This window comes from Quercus robur, chromosome 6 (assembly GCF_932294415.1).
Source record: "Quercus robur chromosome 6, dhQueRobu3.1, whole genome shotgun sequence".
NCBI lineage: Eukaryota > Viridiplantae > Streptophyta > Magnoliopsida > Fagales > Fagaceae > Quercus > Quercus robur.
Window position 1 is genome coordinate 17107196 of NC_065539.1, and position 18566 is coordinate 17125761.

Consider the following 18566-nt stretch of genomic DNA (forward strand, 5'->3'; position numbering starts at 1 on the left):
GCACTTGAGAAAGTACTACCAGTAATAGTAACACGGGGAACAGCAACGATCCCCCGATTGACCAGTTTATCTTAAGTTTTTTAATTATTAGTTTTTCTTCAACTAGTTTTTGTTACAATCTAGTCGTTCCTTTTTAAGCCCAAGGGGGCAGGCACTTTTCCCTTATGCATTTCTATTAAGAATAATAATCAGATACAATTTTGATTTTCTACGTGGATTTGTTATTATTATTGTTGTCCACAAGATGGACGGATCATTCCACGAGGATGACGATTTGAAGTCCGAAATGGACGGATACAAAATAAGTCCACAAGATGGACGGATCATCCTACGAGGATGACGACTGGAAGTCCGAAATAGACGGATATAAAATAAGTCCACAAGATGGACGGATCATCCTTCGAGGGTGACAACTTGAAGTCCAAAATGGACGGATACAAAATAAGTCCACAAGATGGACGAATCATCCTACGAGGATGACGACTTGAAGTCCGAAATAGACGGATATAAAATAAGTCCACAAGATGGACGGATCATCCTACGAGGGTGACAACTTGAAGTCCAAAATGGACGGATACAAAATAAGTCCACAAGATGGACAGAACATCCTACATGGATGACGACTTGAAGTCCAAAATGGATAGATATAAAACATGTCCACCAAATGGACGGACCATCCCACGAGGATGACGATTAGAAGTTCAAAATGGACGAATCCAAAATAAGTCCACACAGTGGACGGATCATCCCACGAGGGTGATGAGTATAGTCCAAAATGGACGGATATAAAACATGTCCACCAAATGGACGGACCATCCCACGAGGATGACGATTGGAAGTCCAAAATGGACGAATCCAAAATAAGTCCACAAAGTGGACGGATCATCCTAAGAGGGTGACAAGTATAGTCCAAAGTGGACGGATATAAAAGCAAGTCCAAAAAATGGACAGATGAAAATTTAAATATTAACTCGGCCGGACTTAAATCTATCACTCAAAGAAGGACGGGTTTCCAAAGAATAAATTCTTAGGACAAAAAACATACCTATACATGCCGGACCCAATAGTAACAAATAATTGGACGGGTGTAAATAGGTCCCACAATGACAGAATTCAAGCGCAAAATTAGAAAATTCAAAAAATTAAAACATTCAACATATAAAACAGAGTGAACGGATGCATTCGACAAAAAATAGGCCCTTAAAAGGCAATGTTTACATATCATCAGCAACGGATGAAAATTGTTCCCCAAGTACATAAAAAAGAAAAAAACTAGCTACTGAACTTTGTCCTCATTGACGACGGACTGAGGAACCGTTTCCGTATCAGGCTGAGCTTGTGCAACTTTCGCTGGTGCTGACTCCCCGTCACCAAGGGCATCGTCATCAGCAAAGAGGTCATCTGTATCCTTTGAAGCAGCAGGTACGACGGATGTCTGAGCTGGGTCTTCAACCTTGAACTTTGAAACATCCAAATCCAGATAAGCTTGCTTGACCTGACGGATGGCATCCATGAAACCTTGATGGAAGGAGTCTCCTAGCTTAGTAATCAGGGCGTCGGAGTCACGGTACTCACGAACCGCGACGTCCTTAGCCTGACGGACTTCATTTTTCAGATCTCCTATCTCCTTGTCCTTGCTCTCTAAAGTCTTCTTCGCCTCTTCCGTCACCTGTTCAAGGTTTTTCCTTGCCTTCTCGGAAAGTTCAAGCTTCCTCTCCATCTTAGGTTTCCAATTTCGCAACTGAAGTAGTTCTTCCTCCGTCTGCTCCGCTTTTGCCCGTACGCGATCCAGGGCCGTCTCATGGCTGAGGCACTGTCCCATCAACCCCTTCATCATGACCATTGCCTAAAAAATAATAACAATGATAGTTATGAAACGAACTATGGGCAAAAAAGATGTAATTTGCATTTTTAAAGTAGACGGGCTGTCTTACCTGTGTAATTGCAAAAAGGCCCGTCTCACCTATGGCCTCCGTCGAATGGTTGCCTAGGTCTTCATAATCCTCCGCCGACATGATGGAGGAAATCTGTTCTAAGGCGTGCTTAGAATCCTCTCGAAGAAGGACGGGCGGCTTCTCTTGATCCTTCGACGGCCCCTTCATGAGGCCCTTGCTGACCCCGTGCTTGATTGGAGTGGCCGTCTTCGGAGGCTCCGCCATAAGTCCCACGACAGGTTCCAAGGACACTTTGGCCTTCTTGGCCTGACGATCCACTTTGGGCTGTGTTTTCCTCTTGGCAAACAGATTGCTTGGGCCCGTCACAGAGGGAGCAACATCACCGGTCTTCTTTGCAGCTTTGGATCTAATCAAATCTCTCCTTTTGGCGTCGTCCATTTCTAAAACGTGGGCGGGAATATTAGTTATCATAATAAGATACGTAACTTATCAAGAATAGGGTGACGAACTTACGCCTTCTAATCTGTGCCTCGTACTTGACGGCTGCTGGTGTTGGTTTTGGTCCGTCACAATACCAATGAATGGTTTTAAGTGTCACCAACTTCGCCTAAATCCTTTCCTCCGGCTGGGTCTTTGAGAAGATTTTCTCAAGGAAGGCGAACTCCTTAATATCGATTTGAGGGCGTCGTCTAACTGCAAAGAAGAAAGGACGGTTAGATTGTTTTAAACATACATAATGAAATAAAGTTAAAATTTTGAGGACGGTCCATACTAGACGGGTGTAATATGCCCCAAGTAGTGTCGACGGGCATGTAATACGTGTCCCTTGGACGACACATCCAACTGTCACCCTCTAGGAAGAAGTAACGGCTCTTCCAATCCCTATTTGAGTCCGGCGTGTCATAGATGACCTTCAATAGCGGACGGTAGCAATGAAGGAACTCCCTAACCGTCAGCCTCTTGGCACCGTCGGACATTGCGTCGTACAAAATCTCCATCGCTATGAAGACCTTCCAAGCATTAGGGGAAATCTGGTTCACAGATAATCCCAAATATCGGAGGAGCTCACGGTGAAACGAACTCAATGGGAACCTGAGTCTGGCCTTCAACATTTACTCATATATCCCGACACCCTCTACCCCTTCATAATAACATCTCTCTGATTTATAGGGTAGACGAATGGAAATATTGTCTGGAATTTGATAGTTATCCCTAAATGTCTTAAAGTTCTTTTCTTTGACGACAAGCGAGAAGTAATTCACCGTCCACTCTGGTAGCATGACGAACTCCCTGAGTCCATCAGCACCAACGACGGATCTAACACTCTGTTCCTCATCGTCATCAAGGCCCTCGTCTTGTTCAACCACCTCCGTATCCTCATATGTTGAGGACAAGGAGGAGGAGGACGGACTCCTATCATCACCAGGACTATCTTGTTCTCTATGACCGGACGGATATACTTCCTCGTAATCCAGCCCGTCACGAACAACCGACTGATTACTGGACGCACTAGACATTTCCTACATGAAACGACAAGAGCCTAAGACTCTGACGGGTCTATATGTCCATAACGGGTGTGGATTGTAAGGAAAATTAAAACAAGATTGGCTTTGAAAAGAACACTTACCAATTTTATGAATGAAACAAGGAAGTATAGCACTGACGATTGAAGCAACTGGACGGTTCAGCCCCTAACAAAATGTGACGGGTATGCTCTGACAGGTGTGACGGGTAAACTCTGACAGGTAATTTTTGGTGAAATTGGAGAAATGAAAGGGAAGACTCCCTTATTTATAAGGGAGATGCATGGAAGTCGAAGCTTCGATCCGAGATAAAACCCAATCAAATTACGACACGTGTCATCATCATTAATGACTTTCGTACAGCCTGTCTGTAGTTGGTATGGTCGACGGTCTCCTCGTTTGCACCGTCATCCTAGTTTTCATGAATCCGTCAACTCATTGTAACTATAACCTTAAAACCTCCTTTTTTGTCTTATTGGTCTCATTCCGTCATAAAAAAGTATCCGTCACGCCCTTACCTTAGGGTCGTCACCCCATGGTTCCTTTGTCCTAAGATGACGGACCCTTGGGGTGAAGGGGGCAACTGAAGAGGATAAAATATAAACCTGACGGGCCTATGGTAATGGGTCTGCCGGATAGGAACTGTTGGGCCGATGTAGAGATGATCCAACGCTCATTGAAGGCCCATCGCTGAAGGACACAATAAGGGCCCATGATCTGAGATCTCTATCGCTCATTGCCTAGAAACACCCTAGAATCCCAATATGGAAATCCGAGCACAAGGGTGATTCTAGAAGACACGCACGCTGAAAGTAGATCTCCTCTATAAGGAAAACCTTGCTCACCACACTCGGAAAGACTTGAAGTAGAGTCCCATATGGAAAAGACTTCTACACCAAGAAGGAAAAGCCGACCCTCTACTACTATAAAAGCCCTAATACCCTTGCAAATCAAGGTACGCATAATTTACCCTCTCTAGCACTCTAGAGTTGCGAGAATAGTTCTAACTTGACCTTCGAAGAGTATTTGGCCGGCACCACACCGGTGCTCTCTAAGGTTTTCTTTCGATTATTTTGTTGTGCAGGTTCGCCTTTGAGTCGCGAGTGCTGTGTGACCTATTGGTGATATTTTTGGCATCATCAATATATAAACCATTTATTTTTAATTATTTTTTTTTTCAGAATCATCCCTTTCACGGATAAGCAATTCTAAACCATTTATTTTTAAAAAAAATTTAGAGCCACCTCTTTATAAATTATTTATCTATTTATTTATTTTTAAAATCAAAGTTCAGAGATTACTTGTTTTTATTGATAAGGTAGCATGCAACAGTTCAGAGATTACAAAATGCATGTTGCTTCACAAACTTCTCCTTTCATGAATAAGAAGTTTATTGACATTGGTGTTCACTTTTGCAAGCTCCATCAATAAAAAGCATTATATTTTTCTCAAAAAATAAAAAATAAAAAAATAATAATAAGCATTATATAAACACCCCGTTTTGCAATTATCATTTAACCTAACACTAACCAAGACAATAACATCACTTTAAGTTAAACTAGAAGGTAAAATTGTCATTTTGACGGTTGGGTAAAAAAGTGCTTAAACACTTTAAGTACTTAAATTGAACCACCAAATTTCAAGATCAAGCCACGTCAAACTTTTCAATGAATAACACAATAATATTAGAGTTGGCTACATTATATAGTCAAAATGCAATAATCACTCAAATTATCATTAAAACAAGAGAAAAAAAAAATTTCAAAAGGGCACATAAATAGGATCAGGACCCTATGTCACAGATTGGGAAACAAATTGATCTCATCAGCACTATGTGCCTCCGACGTGAAATTTTCAATTTTTTTTTCCCCAATGTGCTTGCTTCTCCAATCAACTTGAGTGAGAGCTTTGAGTTAAGATAGCTATGGAAACACGTAGTATGATTCAAAACTCCACTACCTTGAGCTCTCACCTCAATAATTGAGGGGTATCCCAACACAAAATGCACTACTATCCTCCTTACAGCACTCTCTAAAGGGTAGCTTTGTGACGAGACATTTGGTTGTTTGCATCTCTTTGCCATCGACAGTAGCACTCTCTACAAGAGCCATAGAATTTTGTGATCCAAATCCCTCTTTATTCATTCGAAATAATGACAGACTATCTTTATATTCTAAACGGAATATCCTATTTCAACCATCAAAAAAAGAAAAAGAATATCCTATTTTAAAGTCCTATTTCAGCAAATCAATCACATGCAATTTTATTCACATGATCTTCTTAATAGTCATGTAACTTGTGTAAATGATTTAATGAATCATGTAATTTAAGATATGTGAACAATATCTTATAAATTTTCATGTAAAGGAATTGAGAATACCATTTAACCCAATTTAGGGAAAAGATTTTCCTAAAAATAATGATCTAACATGATTGGATTCCGTCATATAACTTATGGTAATTTTTCATATTTTTCTTAACTATTCCATTTTTTAATTTTGATAAAATTTATGATTTTTTTCTTAAAATTTTGAATATGAATTTCAATTATTCCATGAATTGTATGGTATATTAGAAAGCTTAATAAGATACAATTCCTAATTAAACTCAAATACATGGTCGATCATCTTATCCTTTTCCAAGGACAATTAAATTCAATGTATATAAATCTTTGAATTTAATTAGACAAGTCTTTGAATCTATTTGGACAACTTAATGTACTGTAATTAAGAAATTGTATCTATGTTTTATTCTATTACATTTTATTTAATGTCTACCTTATTACCCCCCTTTTTTTTTTTTTTTGAGATAACTGATAGAAATATTTTATTCATAGTAAGACCATTGTATACAGAGTAAAGAGGGAAAGGGAAATACTAGTCCCAGATAATGTGAAGTATCGTTAGTGAGATCAAGCCAATGTCTCTTCTAAACAATAAGTTTATGCTTATAGAACAGTGTACCGAATTTTTCATACATAACCCTTTTTTTTTTTTTTTTTCTTTTTTTGCTAGGTAAATGCGGGGGGGCTTAAACCTCCAAGCAATAGGTCTCTATATAGGCCGGGTACCAACTCACCTACATGGGGCGGTGGTTTCATACATACCTTTTGTGTTTGAGAAAGTTCAGGAATACAATTTCTATCACAATTCTCATGTGATTGAAAAATGAAGAGTCTTTTCAATAGCCAAACAATAACTTAGGTGAAAATAGTCAAATCGATTTAGAAAATAACTTGCAAAATCCAAAATGGTGGGGCCCAAAATCCAAATAAAATCTTTTCTAAAATGTCTCGTGTAAAGTGAAAGGTACTACGTACATTTTTTCTTTGCGCTGGAAAGTGAAAGGAATCTTTTACACGAGACAATTGTGCTAAGATGTATGTAGTACATCCATCATTATTAAGCCTGCTAATTCCATCAAATAAGAGATAAGTGCCAAGCTAAGATGAAACGTGAAACTCCTCCCAGTAAATGGCGCAGTCGGAAAAACGAAATTAGTAAGAATGTCCACCTGTCCTACATCTAACTATCGTTAGCTCACCCAATACGTCAGCCCAGCGCAAAGAGAAAACCCAACCATTTCCTCCTCACACCCTTCCTCCTCACACCCTATAAATATATCGCACACAATTTAGGACCCTATTCATTAGCAATTCTATCCCTCTCTAGTCTCTAGTTACTCTTTCAGCTTTGCTCTTTCTGCCTTCTTAGTTTCTTTCTACTTGTGACAAAAGAGAGAAATGGCAAAATCACTAGAGGTTGAGCACCCCAAGAATGCCTTTGGCTGGGCTGCCAAGGATACTTCTGGGCACCTCTCGCCCTTCCAATTCTCAAGAAGGTTCTCTCTCTCTCTCTCTCTCTCTCTCTCTCTCTCTCTCTCCTACTACTACTCTTGTTTGTTTCATTTTTCATTTCAATCTATAATTTTGATTCTCAAAAAGTACTAAGAAAATGGAAAATAAAGTATTTTGTATTTTGTAATTAGGCTTTGATTTTTTTTTTTTTGGTAGAGACTGTAATATGGGCTCACTATGATTAATCTAAAAATAGGTATGTGAGTTGCAATTTTAAATGCGTTAAAAGATTTGAATTTGTCTTTCTCATCATTAATTGGTTTTGAGGTAGAATAACATAACTCATAATCCAACAAGTGTGTTTTCTTTATCACAAATTTATTTTGAGGTTGAGGGTCATATTTCAAAGTCCGACAATTTCACATTTAACCGTGTTCACACTTTTTTATTTTATGGATTAATTATGTACATCTCATATAAGACTATGAACATTATGTGAAACATTTTACTTCACATTAAGATTGTGAAGCAAGTTTCTATCTTTTATATATATATATATATATAAAGAGTGTAAAACAATAATGAAATGTTAACAGATGTTCTATATAAAGTATTAGTTTAGGAAATTTTTAAAAAAACTTTTAATAGAAAAAAAAATTAACTTTTTTGATAGTATGAAAATAATATCAAAACTTTCCTAAATGATTTAATAATAACTATCCTGAAGCACGTCTTAACTATATAAACTCAAAAAAGGCACATCCTATACGCTGTAGTCATTATTTTCTATCATACTTTATAAGGTAGCATGCCTGGGTCAAACTATAAACTCAGCCACAAACATGAACTTTCGAAGAAAATAGCGTAGTCTTCTTTTAATCTTTTTAAAGAGCCAATCAAAATTAAACAGGATTATTTTACCTTAAAATTCATATAAAAATAGCACCCAAGTGCGAGATTATTCCGAAAGCTCATCTTATTTTATTCTTATTATCATTTCATGTTATTTGATCGTTGGGTGCTTTTAGAGACGATATAACCAAAAAATCAATGAATTTATTTGATCAATTAAACATGGTGTGCATGGAGATATGTCCCCCCTTTTTTTTAGTTGAATTGGTGCTTATGCTTATGGTGATTGGTCAATAATTAACCAATAGTCTCCTATTGGTTTTATGGTTTTTTTTTTTTTTTTTTTTTTGGAATTTTATTTTATGAAGGTTTCATGTTATATATGTACTAAATTGATATTTTGGAACTGGCAGGGCAACAGGAGAGAAGGACGTAACATTCAAAATTCTATATTGTGGAATATGTCACTCTGACCTCCACATGGCCAAAAATGAATGGGGCATGTCTACCTACCCACTAGTTCCTGGGTAAGTTTTCCATGACTATTAGTATTTCTTATTTTATATATATATATATATATATATATTCCATGACTATTAGTATTTCTTATTTTATATATATATATATATATATATTCTCAAAAATAAGGAGTTGAAAATATTTTGACGTATGTGTTTAGTAGATAAAAAAGTAAAAGATAAAATTAATTTTTATTACATAAAAAAAATTAATTTGGATAAGATTTAAATTTCTTCTACTCTTGTATAAGAAAAAAAATCAAATTAGTAGAATGAAAACGGCTCAATCATTATTTCATTTTATTTCTTTACCTATCCATTTTATAAAAATAAACAGATCACAAAAAAGTAAAATTTTTATACCAATCATACAAAAATAATAATTTTTTCTACCAATCATAATTATTATACTAGACCTAATATTAGGCCTTATATATATATATATATATATAGGCATTTAGCAAGGTCTCTTAAGACGATATTAGTTATCTAGAGACTGGCTTTATCCATTCCCAAGTTTAATCAATCAGTCATCATCTGGTGCTTTTATAGCCATACAAAATACATATGACCCATTTTGTTAGCGCACCACTTATTTGACTATTCTACAAATCCAAGTTTCTGTAGCCTCCACATTATCCGTGTAAGATTAGTCTACTACAAATGAAATGCACAACCAGATTTTTAATTTATATAGAAGCTGTGTGCTGCGGTTCTAGGATTGCAGTGAATAATAGAAAAATTGTTAGTATTGAATTTACAGTTGGAGAAGACTTGAAACTCATAAAATCATGGAATCAATTGCGGATGAATTAGCACTTACATTGCACTTCTCTCAAATCTTTCAATTCAACACACCAAAGCATGCCAAGTTGGATGCTATTTCCTATGTCTGTTGGATGAAATCAGTGAATGGATTTTACTTAATTTCTAATTTTTTTTATTATCCCATATGGAAATCATGTGAACTGAATTCGACAATGCAGGCATGAGATTGTGGGTGTAGTGACAGAAGTGGGAAGCAAGGTACAAAAGTTCAGAGTTGGAGACAAAGTTGGTGTTGGCTGCATGGTTGGAGCATGTCACTCTTGCGATAGCTGTGCCAACGAACTTGAGAATTACTGCCCCGATATGATCCTCACCTATGGCGTCAAGTACTTTGATGGAACCATCACACAAGGAGGCTACTCAGACATCATGGTTGCCGATGAGCACTATGTGGTCCGTATTCCAGACAACCTTCCACTTGATTCTGGTGCCCCTCTCCTTTGTGCTGGGATCACAGTGTACAGTCCCTTGAGATACTATGGGCTTGACAAACCTGGTATGCATGTGGGTGTGGTTGGTCTTGGTGGTCTAGGCCATGTTGCAGTGAAGTTTGCCAAAGCTATGGGGGTTAAGGTGACAGTGATCAGTACTTCAGTTAACAAGAAGAAGGAAGCTTTGGAACATCTTGGTGCCGATTCGTTTTTGGTTAGCAAAGACCAAGATGAGATGCAGGTACTAAGTTATTAACATGCTGCATTGACAATTATATGTGAATGTAAGTTACTGTAATAATGTAATTTGTATCAAAGATTCTAACTTTATCGACCGTATTAGGCTGCCCAAGGCACAATGGATGGTATCATTGATACAGTCTCTGCTATGCATCCCCTCCTGCCTCTAATTGGTTTGTTGAAGTCACAAGGAAAGCTCGTTATGGTTGGTGCACCAGAGAAGCCGCTTGAATTACCAGTCTTTCCTTTACTCATGGGTAAGAATGTGGCTTTTAACATTTTCTATATTCGAAAAGAAAAGGGCATATGGTATTGTTAATATAATAAGCATATAAGAATCTATGTATAATTTATGACTGTGTTGTACAAGCCTAATTGCTGGCTTTAGTGCTTACTGATTGGAATTCATGTGGTGCTGTCATTTCATATTTTTTCATCAGCCCTCGTATGGCTGCTATATCTGTAGTTCCACTGAGAATTTTGTATTAATAAGTGTTATGGAATAACAGGAAGGAAGCTAGTTGGTGGTAGTTGCATTGGGAGCATGAAGGAGACACAAGAGATGATTGATTTTGCAGCCAAACACAACATAACTGCTGACATTGAGGTTATACCAATTGATTATGTGAATACTGCCATGGAGCGTCTTGCGAAAGCGGATGTCAGATATCGATTTGTCATTGACATCGCGAACACATTGAAGTCAAGCTCTTGACTTTTTGCTGCCTAGCTTTTGAGTATGGCTCCTGTCTTGTTTTTCAGTTTTTTGAACAAGGGATCAATGTATTAAGTCTCATTTCTACATAGATAATAATAAATTTGATTTGCTTGTTTGCGTTTTAAATTACAGGACGTTATTGTGTCCCTTGAAATCTCTTTCCCCACTTTCAGATCAAAAATATGATTTTTTTTTTTTTGGTGTGATCATTATGGTACGTAAATTCTGTAAAAGTGAAAGTTTTGTATACCGAGTAAGAACAAAAACAACAACAAAGGGAGAACCAAACAAAACAAAATTCGTAGCCTAGATTTACTCATTTGAAAAGGACTCCTACCATTGAGTTAATATATTATTGTTGTTAAAACTGATGAAGTTTGCTCAAAGCTTAAGGATTTATCTGCTGAGACTAGTGCAGGACAGCAGTCTAATAGTGGTGCAGGACAACAGAGCAAAGAGTTGGTTTGTAGCATTACTAATGCTAGTACAAACATAGCAGCATCATCACTAGCAGACTAGGTCAGCCACAGCAATAGTTCTAAGCAATTGTGCAGCAACCATTCAGCAGAGACATCTTATGCAGAGCTCCAGTGGGCTTGCAAGGATGTACTAGAGACTACTGAGGCAGTACCTTATCATGAGGTCTTCATACATAGCTTTGGAGACTATGATACACGTGGCTTATGATGAGTAGACTGTCATGTAAATTCGAAGCCTTGATTTACTCATTTGAAAAGGATTCCTACCATTGAGTTAATATATTATTGTTGACGACTCGATTTGTTTTCCCCACGCTTTATGACACACAACAAAGAAAGTCCAAACGCATGGATTAAACTCATTTGTATCTTTTCTTGGAGAAGATAAAGTGTTAGGTTCTAAAGTGTAGGACTTTATGTATTTAGAACTCTAATTTGTATTGTTGGCAAACCATGATCAAAATAATGTGTTTAGAAGTGTTTAAAGCTAGCTCAAAGTTGTATGTCAATGTAAAGTTGGAATCGAGTGTAAAGCAGAAAGCACTGTGGTTTTCGGCCTGGCTCGATCGATCGAAGCTTAGGCTCGACCGATCGAAGCTCAGCCCTAGTTGTTTTAAAACGTTTTTAGGGTTTCTTATTTGTCCTAAGTATAAAAGGCAAACCCTAACCACGTTTTAGTGTTGCTCATATTGCGGTTTGTGTAAATCTCTTGTGAGATCTAGAGGAACTTTCCTTTACACAAACTTAGGGTTTTCAAGGAGGAGATATTCTCTACACCTTGATGATCAAAACAGTTGCTGCCATTAAAGCTTAAAGAATACACAAGCGGGGGTGCTTGTAGCTAGTGGGAATCCAAAAAAGAAGGAGTCTGTGGATTCGGAGCTTGCACGTGGTCGTGTCGGTAAGTTCTACTGGTTGGTAGCATTAGGAAGTCAAGCGGGGGTGCTTGTAAGTCCTTTTGTATGCATTTCGATTCTTTCAAGATAGTGGATTCAAGTTTACCTTGAGAATAGTTAGGTCAAATCCTACCCAGGTTTTTACCGGTTTGGTTTCCTGGGTGATCATATTGTGTGTTATTTATTTTCCGCTGCTTTGCATGATTTGATCTTTATTATTGTGATAACCTAGACTTGTTTAATTGGACTAAGTAACAACTTGACTAATTACCTAGGTTTAATCAATTGTTTAAGGGGTCTAAAAACTGTCAAGTGGTATCAGAGCGGGTAGCTCTTTTGTTGTTGATCCTTTGATCTCTGAGCTAATCCTTGACCCTTGTTGTCATGGAACACAGACACTCTCTTGTTATTCCTCCTCACTTTGATGGGAATAATTATGCTTACTGGAAAGTAAGGATGAAAGCTTTCCTGAAATCCATTGATGAGAGAGTATGGAACTCCGTTGAATACGGATGGGAGAAGCCCACTACTCCTGTTAATGAGTGGCAAACTTCTCAGAAAGAAGCAGCTTCGTTTAATAGCAAGGCTATGAATGCGATTTTTAATGCTGTTTCTATGGAGGAATTTAAGAGAATCTCGAATGTTGAGATCGCTCAAACTGCTTGGAATATCCTCCAGACTGTGCATGAAGGCACGAAGGCTATCAAAATAAATAAATTGCAGCAATTGACTTCTAAATTTGAATGCATTAGAATGTCTGATGATGAATCTTTTGATAAATTCTATGCTAAACTAAATAATATTGTTAATTCTGCTTTTAACTTGAGTGAAATCTATAATCAACCTAAAATTGTTAGGAAGATTCTTAGATCTTTGACTGAAGACTTTAGACCCAAGGTGACTGCCATTACTGAAAGCAAGGATGTGGACTCCATCCCTGTTGATGAGCTTGTAGGATCTCTTCAATCTTATGAGTTGGATCTACCCAAAACTACCAAATCCAAATCAATGGCTCTTAAGTCTGTTGATGATGTTGATAGTGGTGGATTTGATGATGAGCTCTCTGCTACAGAGATTGCCTATCTTGTCAAGAATTTTAGAAACTTTCTCAGGAATAACAATAGAAAGGCAAGAGGCACAAACACTGCTGAACCTAGAAATTTTAGGAAGCATGATCCCACTAAGGTTAATAACAATGATAAACCTAGAGAAAGAGTAGGTCAATCTTCCAATAATTCTTTGGGCTCTCAATGTTTTGGATGTCAAGGGTATGGACACTTGAAATCTGACTGCCCAACCTATTTGAAGTCTATGGGTAAGGCTATGGCTGTAACCCTTAGTGATGGTGAAGTTTCTGATCATGATTCTGATTGTGATGAGGATGGAAACTTCATTGCTTTCACTGCTACTGCTGTAGTTGATGAGAGCATATCTATTGAAGAGAACCCTTCTGATGGGGAACTCTCTGAACATGCAGATCTTCAAGAGGCCTATAACAAACTTTGCAAAATTGCTGCAAAGGATGCTATGAATGTTGAACTTGGCCTAAAGAAAATTGAATCTCTTGAGCTTGAAAAGAAAATTTTGCTTGTTAAATTGTTTGATGCTAATGATCTTTTGAACAATGTGAAAACTGAAAACATGCTTTTGCTTGATAAAGTTAAATCTTTAGAACTTGATTTATCTGTTGCTAGATCTGCTAGTTCTAAACTTGATCAAATGCTGAGTGTTCAAAAGTCATCTTCTGACAAAACTAGTTTAGGTTATGTTGATAGCATTTGTGTGTCCGCTCCCCATTCCACTAAGTTTGTTCCTTCATCTTCTTCTTCTGAACCTTCAGTGAGTGAGATAGTGAGTGAAACTGTCAAACCCCCTGTGAGTGAGGTTGCTAAACCCTTAGAAGGTTCATCATCTAGAAAGATTAGGGTTGATCTGAAAGAATCTAAGCCTAAGAAGCCTACCCTATCTAAGGACAAGACACATGATAAACCTGCATGGGTTTGTCATTTTTGTGGAAAGACTGGACACATACGTCCAAATTGCTACAAGCTGCAAGCTGCAAAGAGAGCAAACAAACCAAAAGTACCTGTGCCTCAAGCACTTGATCCTATGGTACTTATTGGTGATTTGGTAAAGGCTTTAAACCTTTATTCCAATCCTGGAATTGGTAATCATTCTCAAGTGAATAAGAACTCTAATACTCATGGTGCATCTAAAAAGTTTTGGATGCAAAAGACTCGACCTAACTGAGTCTTTCTGACATGGTCCTTGTGCTCATTGCTCTACCCTTTGTGACCATTGTTCTTTGTTTTTTTTTTTTTTTTTTTTTTTTTTTTTGTCTCTAGGATTTGTATAGCATAACATTCATGCATTTCATTCTAGGTGTTTTTTATTTTTATTAAATAAAAAAAAATAAAAAGAGGGAAAAAGGAAGCACATTTTGTTTTTGCACTATTCTTCTTGGTTTTTGAGAACAAGGTTGGTCAATTTATTTTCACATAACATGTTTTTTGTACCTTGTTTAGCTTTGATGAGCTTATTTATTGCACTCTACTAGTTGAAGATTTGTAGTGCATGTTGTGTGGGAAAGATGTGTATGGTTTTTGATTACTATGTCTTAATCTTGAAGTCATATGTCTTTAAATGTTGGACTTGAACTTTTAAAGAAAGGCATAAATAACCATCTCACCATTGTTCACTAGCCAATCATGAACACCTTAGTGCATATCATAAGATTTTGTGCTCGAGAAAGTGTAGCACATGCACAAAAAGAACATAAGGTGAAGTCTCGGTAAAAGTGCTTAATTCTTAAAATCTAATTGGTGTGTACTATTAAGCTTGATGCCAAACTCACATAAACTTAAAATTGGAATGTATATTGTGAGGCATAAATACAAGAAACTTACATGATTGCAAGCTTATGATCTAGGAGATGTGGGAGTTATATGATGTAACTCTTTAGGTGATAGTCTCTTTTAAATTCTTTGTGATGAATTTTGTAGACTTTGTGATTGATTATTATTCACATATCACCTCACATGTAGCTCATGTCTTTGCTAGTCGCACACACTACACGAGTTACTCTTTGCTAAACATTGTACATGTTATTGTGTGTGTTTATGGTCTAACCAACCAAGTTTTTGCAATTGCTTTGAATTATGTGCAAACTAAATTTGTTGCTCGAAAATTTGTGGAGAATGAAAATTTTTTTTTGGGAATATGGGGCTTAAAATTCTTGTTTGGAAAATCATATCATCTTATACTCATGCATTTTTGGTCTTAAATTTTAATGCTTTGAGTCAAGTCAACTTGTTTTTCAAAAATTGTGTTTTTCCTGAAAAATATGGTGAGCCTCTGCCTGATTCAATCAGTCCATTTTGTTTTTCAACCGATCGAAATTTTTAAAATTTTAAAATTTTTGAGAGAGGGAGTCTCTGTCTGTTTCGACCAGTCGAGACTGATTTTCGACCGATCGAAACTCGTGTATCAGGTTTTTTTTTAAAAAGCAGAATTGGACTTTTTCAAAGTCACTATTCAAACTTTTTCTTGCTTTTCTCTCTCTCCGCGTTGGCTCTTGGCTCCACCATCAAATTTTTGTCGTTTTCCTTCAAGATTTTTGCAAGGTTTTTGTCCTTAGAAGCCGGTAAGACCCTTTTGCCCTTCTTTTTCAAGTTTATTTCTTGTTTCATGCATTTTTCATGCATTCTCATGGGTATTTTCGGCATCTTCAAAATTATTGGTGTTTTTGATGATTCAAGCCTATTCTTGTATAATTGATCAATGGGTTTTTGTGCCATGATGTTATATTGCTGTTCCCTATAGTTTAATTTGATCAATTTTGTGGTTTTTGAAAAATTGGAAATTCTAGGGTTTTGAATTTGATCCGAATTGGGGATTTTGTCAAATTGGCTTAAATTGATGAAATTGGCTTCTCCAATTTGATGTAATTGGTCATTATTGTTGTTATTATATCATGTGCAATGATCAATTCGTCAATTTTTTTAAAAAATTGATCAAGTGGTTTCTATATTTTGGGGTTTTTGTGTTAAAAACCTTTATGTGCAAGCCAATTTTGTAATTTGAACCTTTTTGACTTAATTCACTGCATTAGCACATGCATCATGACATTTAAACTTGTTCATGCATCATATAGATTTTGATTCTATTTTTTTTGTTTTTGTGCTAACTTGCAGTCTGCCTTTGGTTTTGTGATTTTTGTTCTTTCGCTCTGTGTTTTGATCCTTATCTTAGCATCATGCCTAGGAAAACTAGAGCTCATAGGACCACTTCCACTTTCTCTGAGTCTCCACCTAGAGTAGAGCTGTTTAAGAATGATAAGTGTAGAGAAACCTATGACACCTTGAACTGTAGGCGTAAGATATGGTCTGAGCGAGCTGTTGTGTTAGATGCGCTTGATCCGGCCATTAGGGCCAATTTTGACTCTAGGGGTTGGTTGCCTCTCGTAGAGATAGATCATCCACCTCCGACCGCCCTGATTAGAGAGTTCTACTCGAATCTCTCTTGTCACGTCTATGATTCCAACACCCTTGTTAGGAGTTGGATACGAGGTGTAGAGTTCACCATTACCCCTCGGGTGGTGGCTGGGGCTCTTGGGGTGCCGGTTGTTCGGGATGCTGACTATCCCTATGATGAGTCACCCTCTTTAGATGTTGTCATGTCTTACATCACTGGGTCATTTATCTAGTGGGGTTCTGATCCTTGGATCACGTCCACTGAGCTTACCGAGACTGCCTATCTCTTCTTTAGGATTGCGTGTCATTCCTTGTGACCTATCTCTCACTTCCAGACCATCTCTTTAGAGCGATGTGTGTTTTTGTACGCCTTTGCTTCTTGAGCGTCTATTAGTTTTCCTCACTTATTTCTTCGTTCTTTGAACGAGGTTCATAGGAGTTCTGCCGTAGGGCATGCGCTGATTCATCCTATTTTCATTCATAGGATTCTGCTCTATTTAGGTCTAGATGGTTTTCTGTCAGGTGAGCCTGTTCATGTGATAGCTCCCATAGGTGCCACCTTTCTTCGTCAGAGGGCTGCTCAGTTGAGGGTTCCTCCTTCTCGTCCTAGAGGTGTGTCATCTAGTAGTGTTCCCCCTCCTCCCTCTTCTACAGGTTCAGCTGTTGTTGAGCCTTCAGGTGTTGCTGTTGATGCTGATGCTGTTGTTCCTCCACCGACTGCTACGGATGATTCAGACATTCGTCGCACATTGGATCATGTCTTGACCGTTCAGGCGGCTCAAGGACAGATTTTGGTGGATGTGCTTGATGAGATCCGTGCCTTGCGTGCGGAGTTGGCGCAGTTTAGACCACCTCCCTTTTGATGATAGATACCTTGTTTGCCCTTTGGCATTCTGTCACAAAAAGGGGGAGTACTTGTAGAGTTTTTTGCTTTCAGGGGGAGACTTTTTGTTTTTGGTTGGAGCTTGTGGAGTTTTAGATTGTATCTAGGTGCTTCACTGTGTACTTAACATTTTTAGCTCTTACCTTGTTTTTGATGGGATATTCATGTTAGGGGGAGTTTTATGTTTTTGTTGGTACTTTGTTTGTTTCTTGTTTCAAACTACTTATTGATTTATATTTATGAGTTATTCATTGATATATGTCTTTATTTGTGTGTTGTTTGAAATCAAGAAGTTATTTTGTTTACTTGTATTATTTCCACACATGCGGTTATGCATTTTGTTTAGTGTTTCAGGAAATATACAGGTTGATTCAATTGAGCTACTGTCTACACTTGCAATTGATGGATAGTAGTTAGGATTGAATTTGGTTTATGAGCATTATTTTGTAAAGGGCTTTTCATTTTGTAAACTTTGAACTTCTAAATTGTGTTTTGTCACGGATTGCCAAAGGGGGAGTTTGTTAGGTTCTAAAGTGTAGGACTTTATGTATTTAGAACTCTAATTTGTATTGTTGGCAAACCATGATCAAAACAATGCGTTTAGAAGTGTTTGAAGCTAGCTCAAAGTTGTATGTCAATGTAAAGTTGGAATCGAGTGTAAAGCAGAAAGCACTGTGGCTTTCGGCCTGGCTCGATCGATCGAAGCTTAGGCTCGACCGATCGAAGCTCGGGCAGATCGCTTTTCTGCAGAATTTTCCAACTCAGCCCTAGTTGTTTTAAAACGTTTTTAGGGTTTCTTATTTGTCCTAAGTATAAAAGGCAAACCCTAGCCACGTTTTAGTGTTACTCATATTGCGGTTTGTGTAAATCTCTTGTGAGATCTAGATGAGCTTTCCTTTACACAAACTTAGGGTTTTCAAGGAGGAGATATTCTCTACACCTTGATGATCGAAACGGTTGCTGCCATTAAAGCTTAAAGAATACACAAGCGGGGGTGCTTGTAGCTGGTGGGAATCCAAGAAAGAAGGAGTCCGT

The 18566-nt window shown here is 37.6% G+C and overlaps 1 protein-coding gene across 1 annotated transcript; it reads left to right on the plus strand.

Moving 5' to 3' along the window:
* Positions 1 to 7045: 7045 nt before the first annotated feature.
* LOC126733027 (probable mannitol dehydrogenase) lies at positions 7046 to 10927 on the plus strand. The gene is made up of 5 exons (XM_050436141.1): positions 7046 to 7258; positions 8480 to 8593; positions 9571 to 10084; positions 10187 to 10340; positions 10593 to 10927. The coding sequence occupies exons 1-5, from the start codon at positions 7161 to 7163 to the stop codon at positions 10796 to 10798; spliced, it is 1086 nt and encodes a 361-aa protein (XP_050292098.1). The 5' UTR covers positions 7046 to 7160; the 3' UTR covers positions 10799 to 10927.
* Positions 10928 to 18566: the final 7639 nt, after the last annotated feature.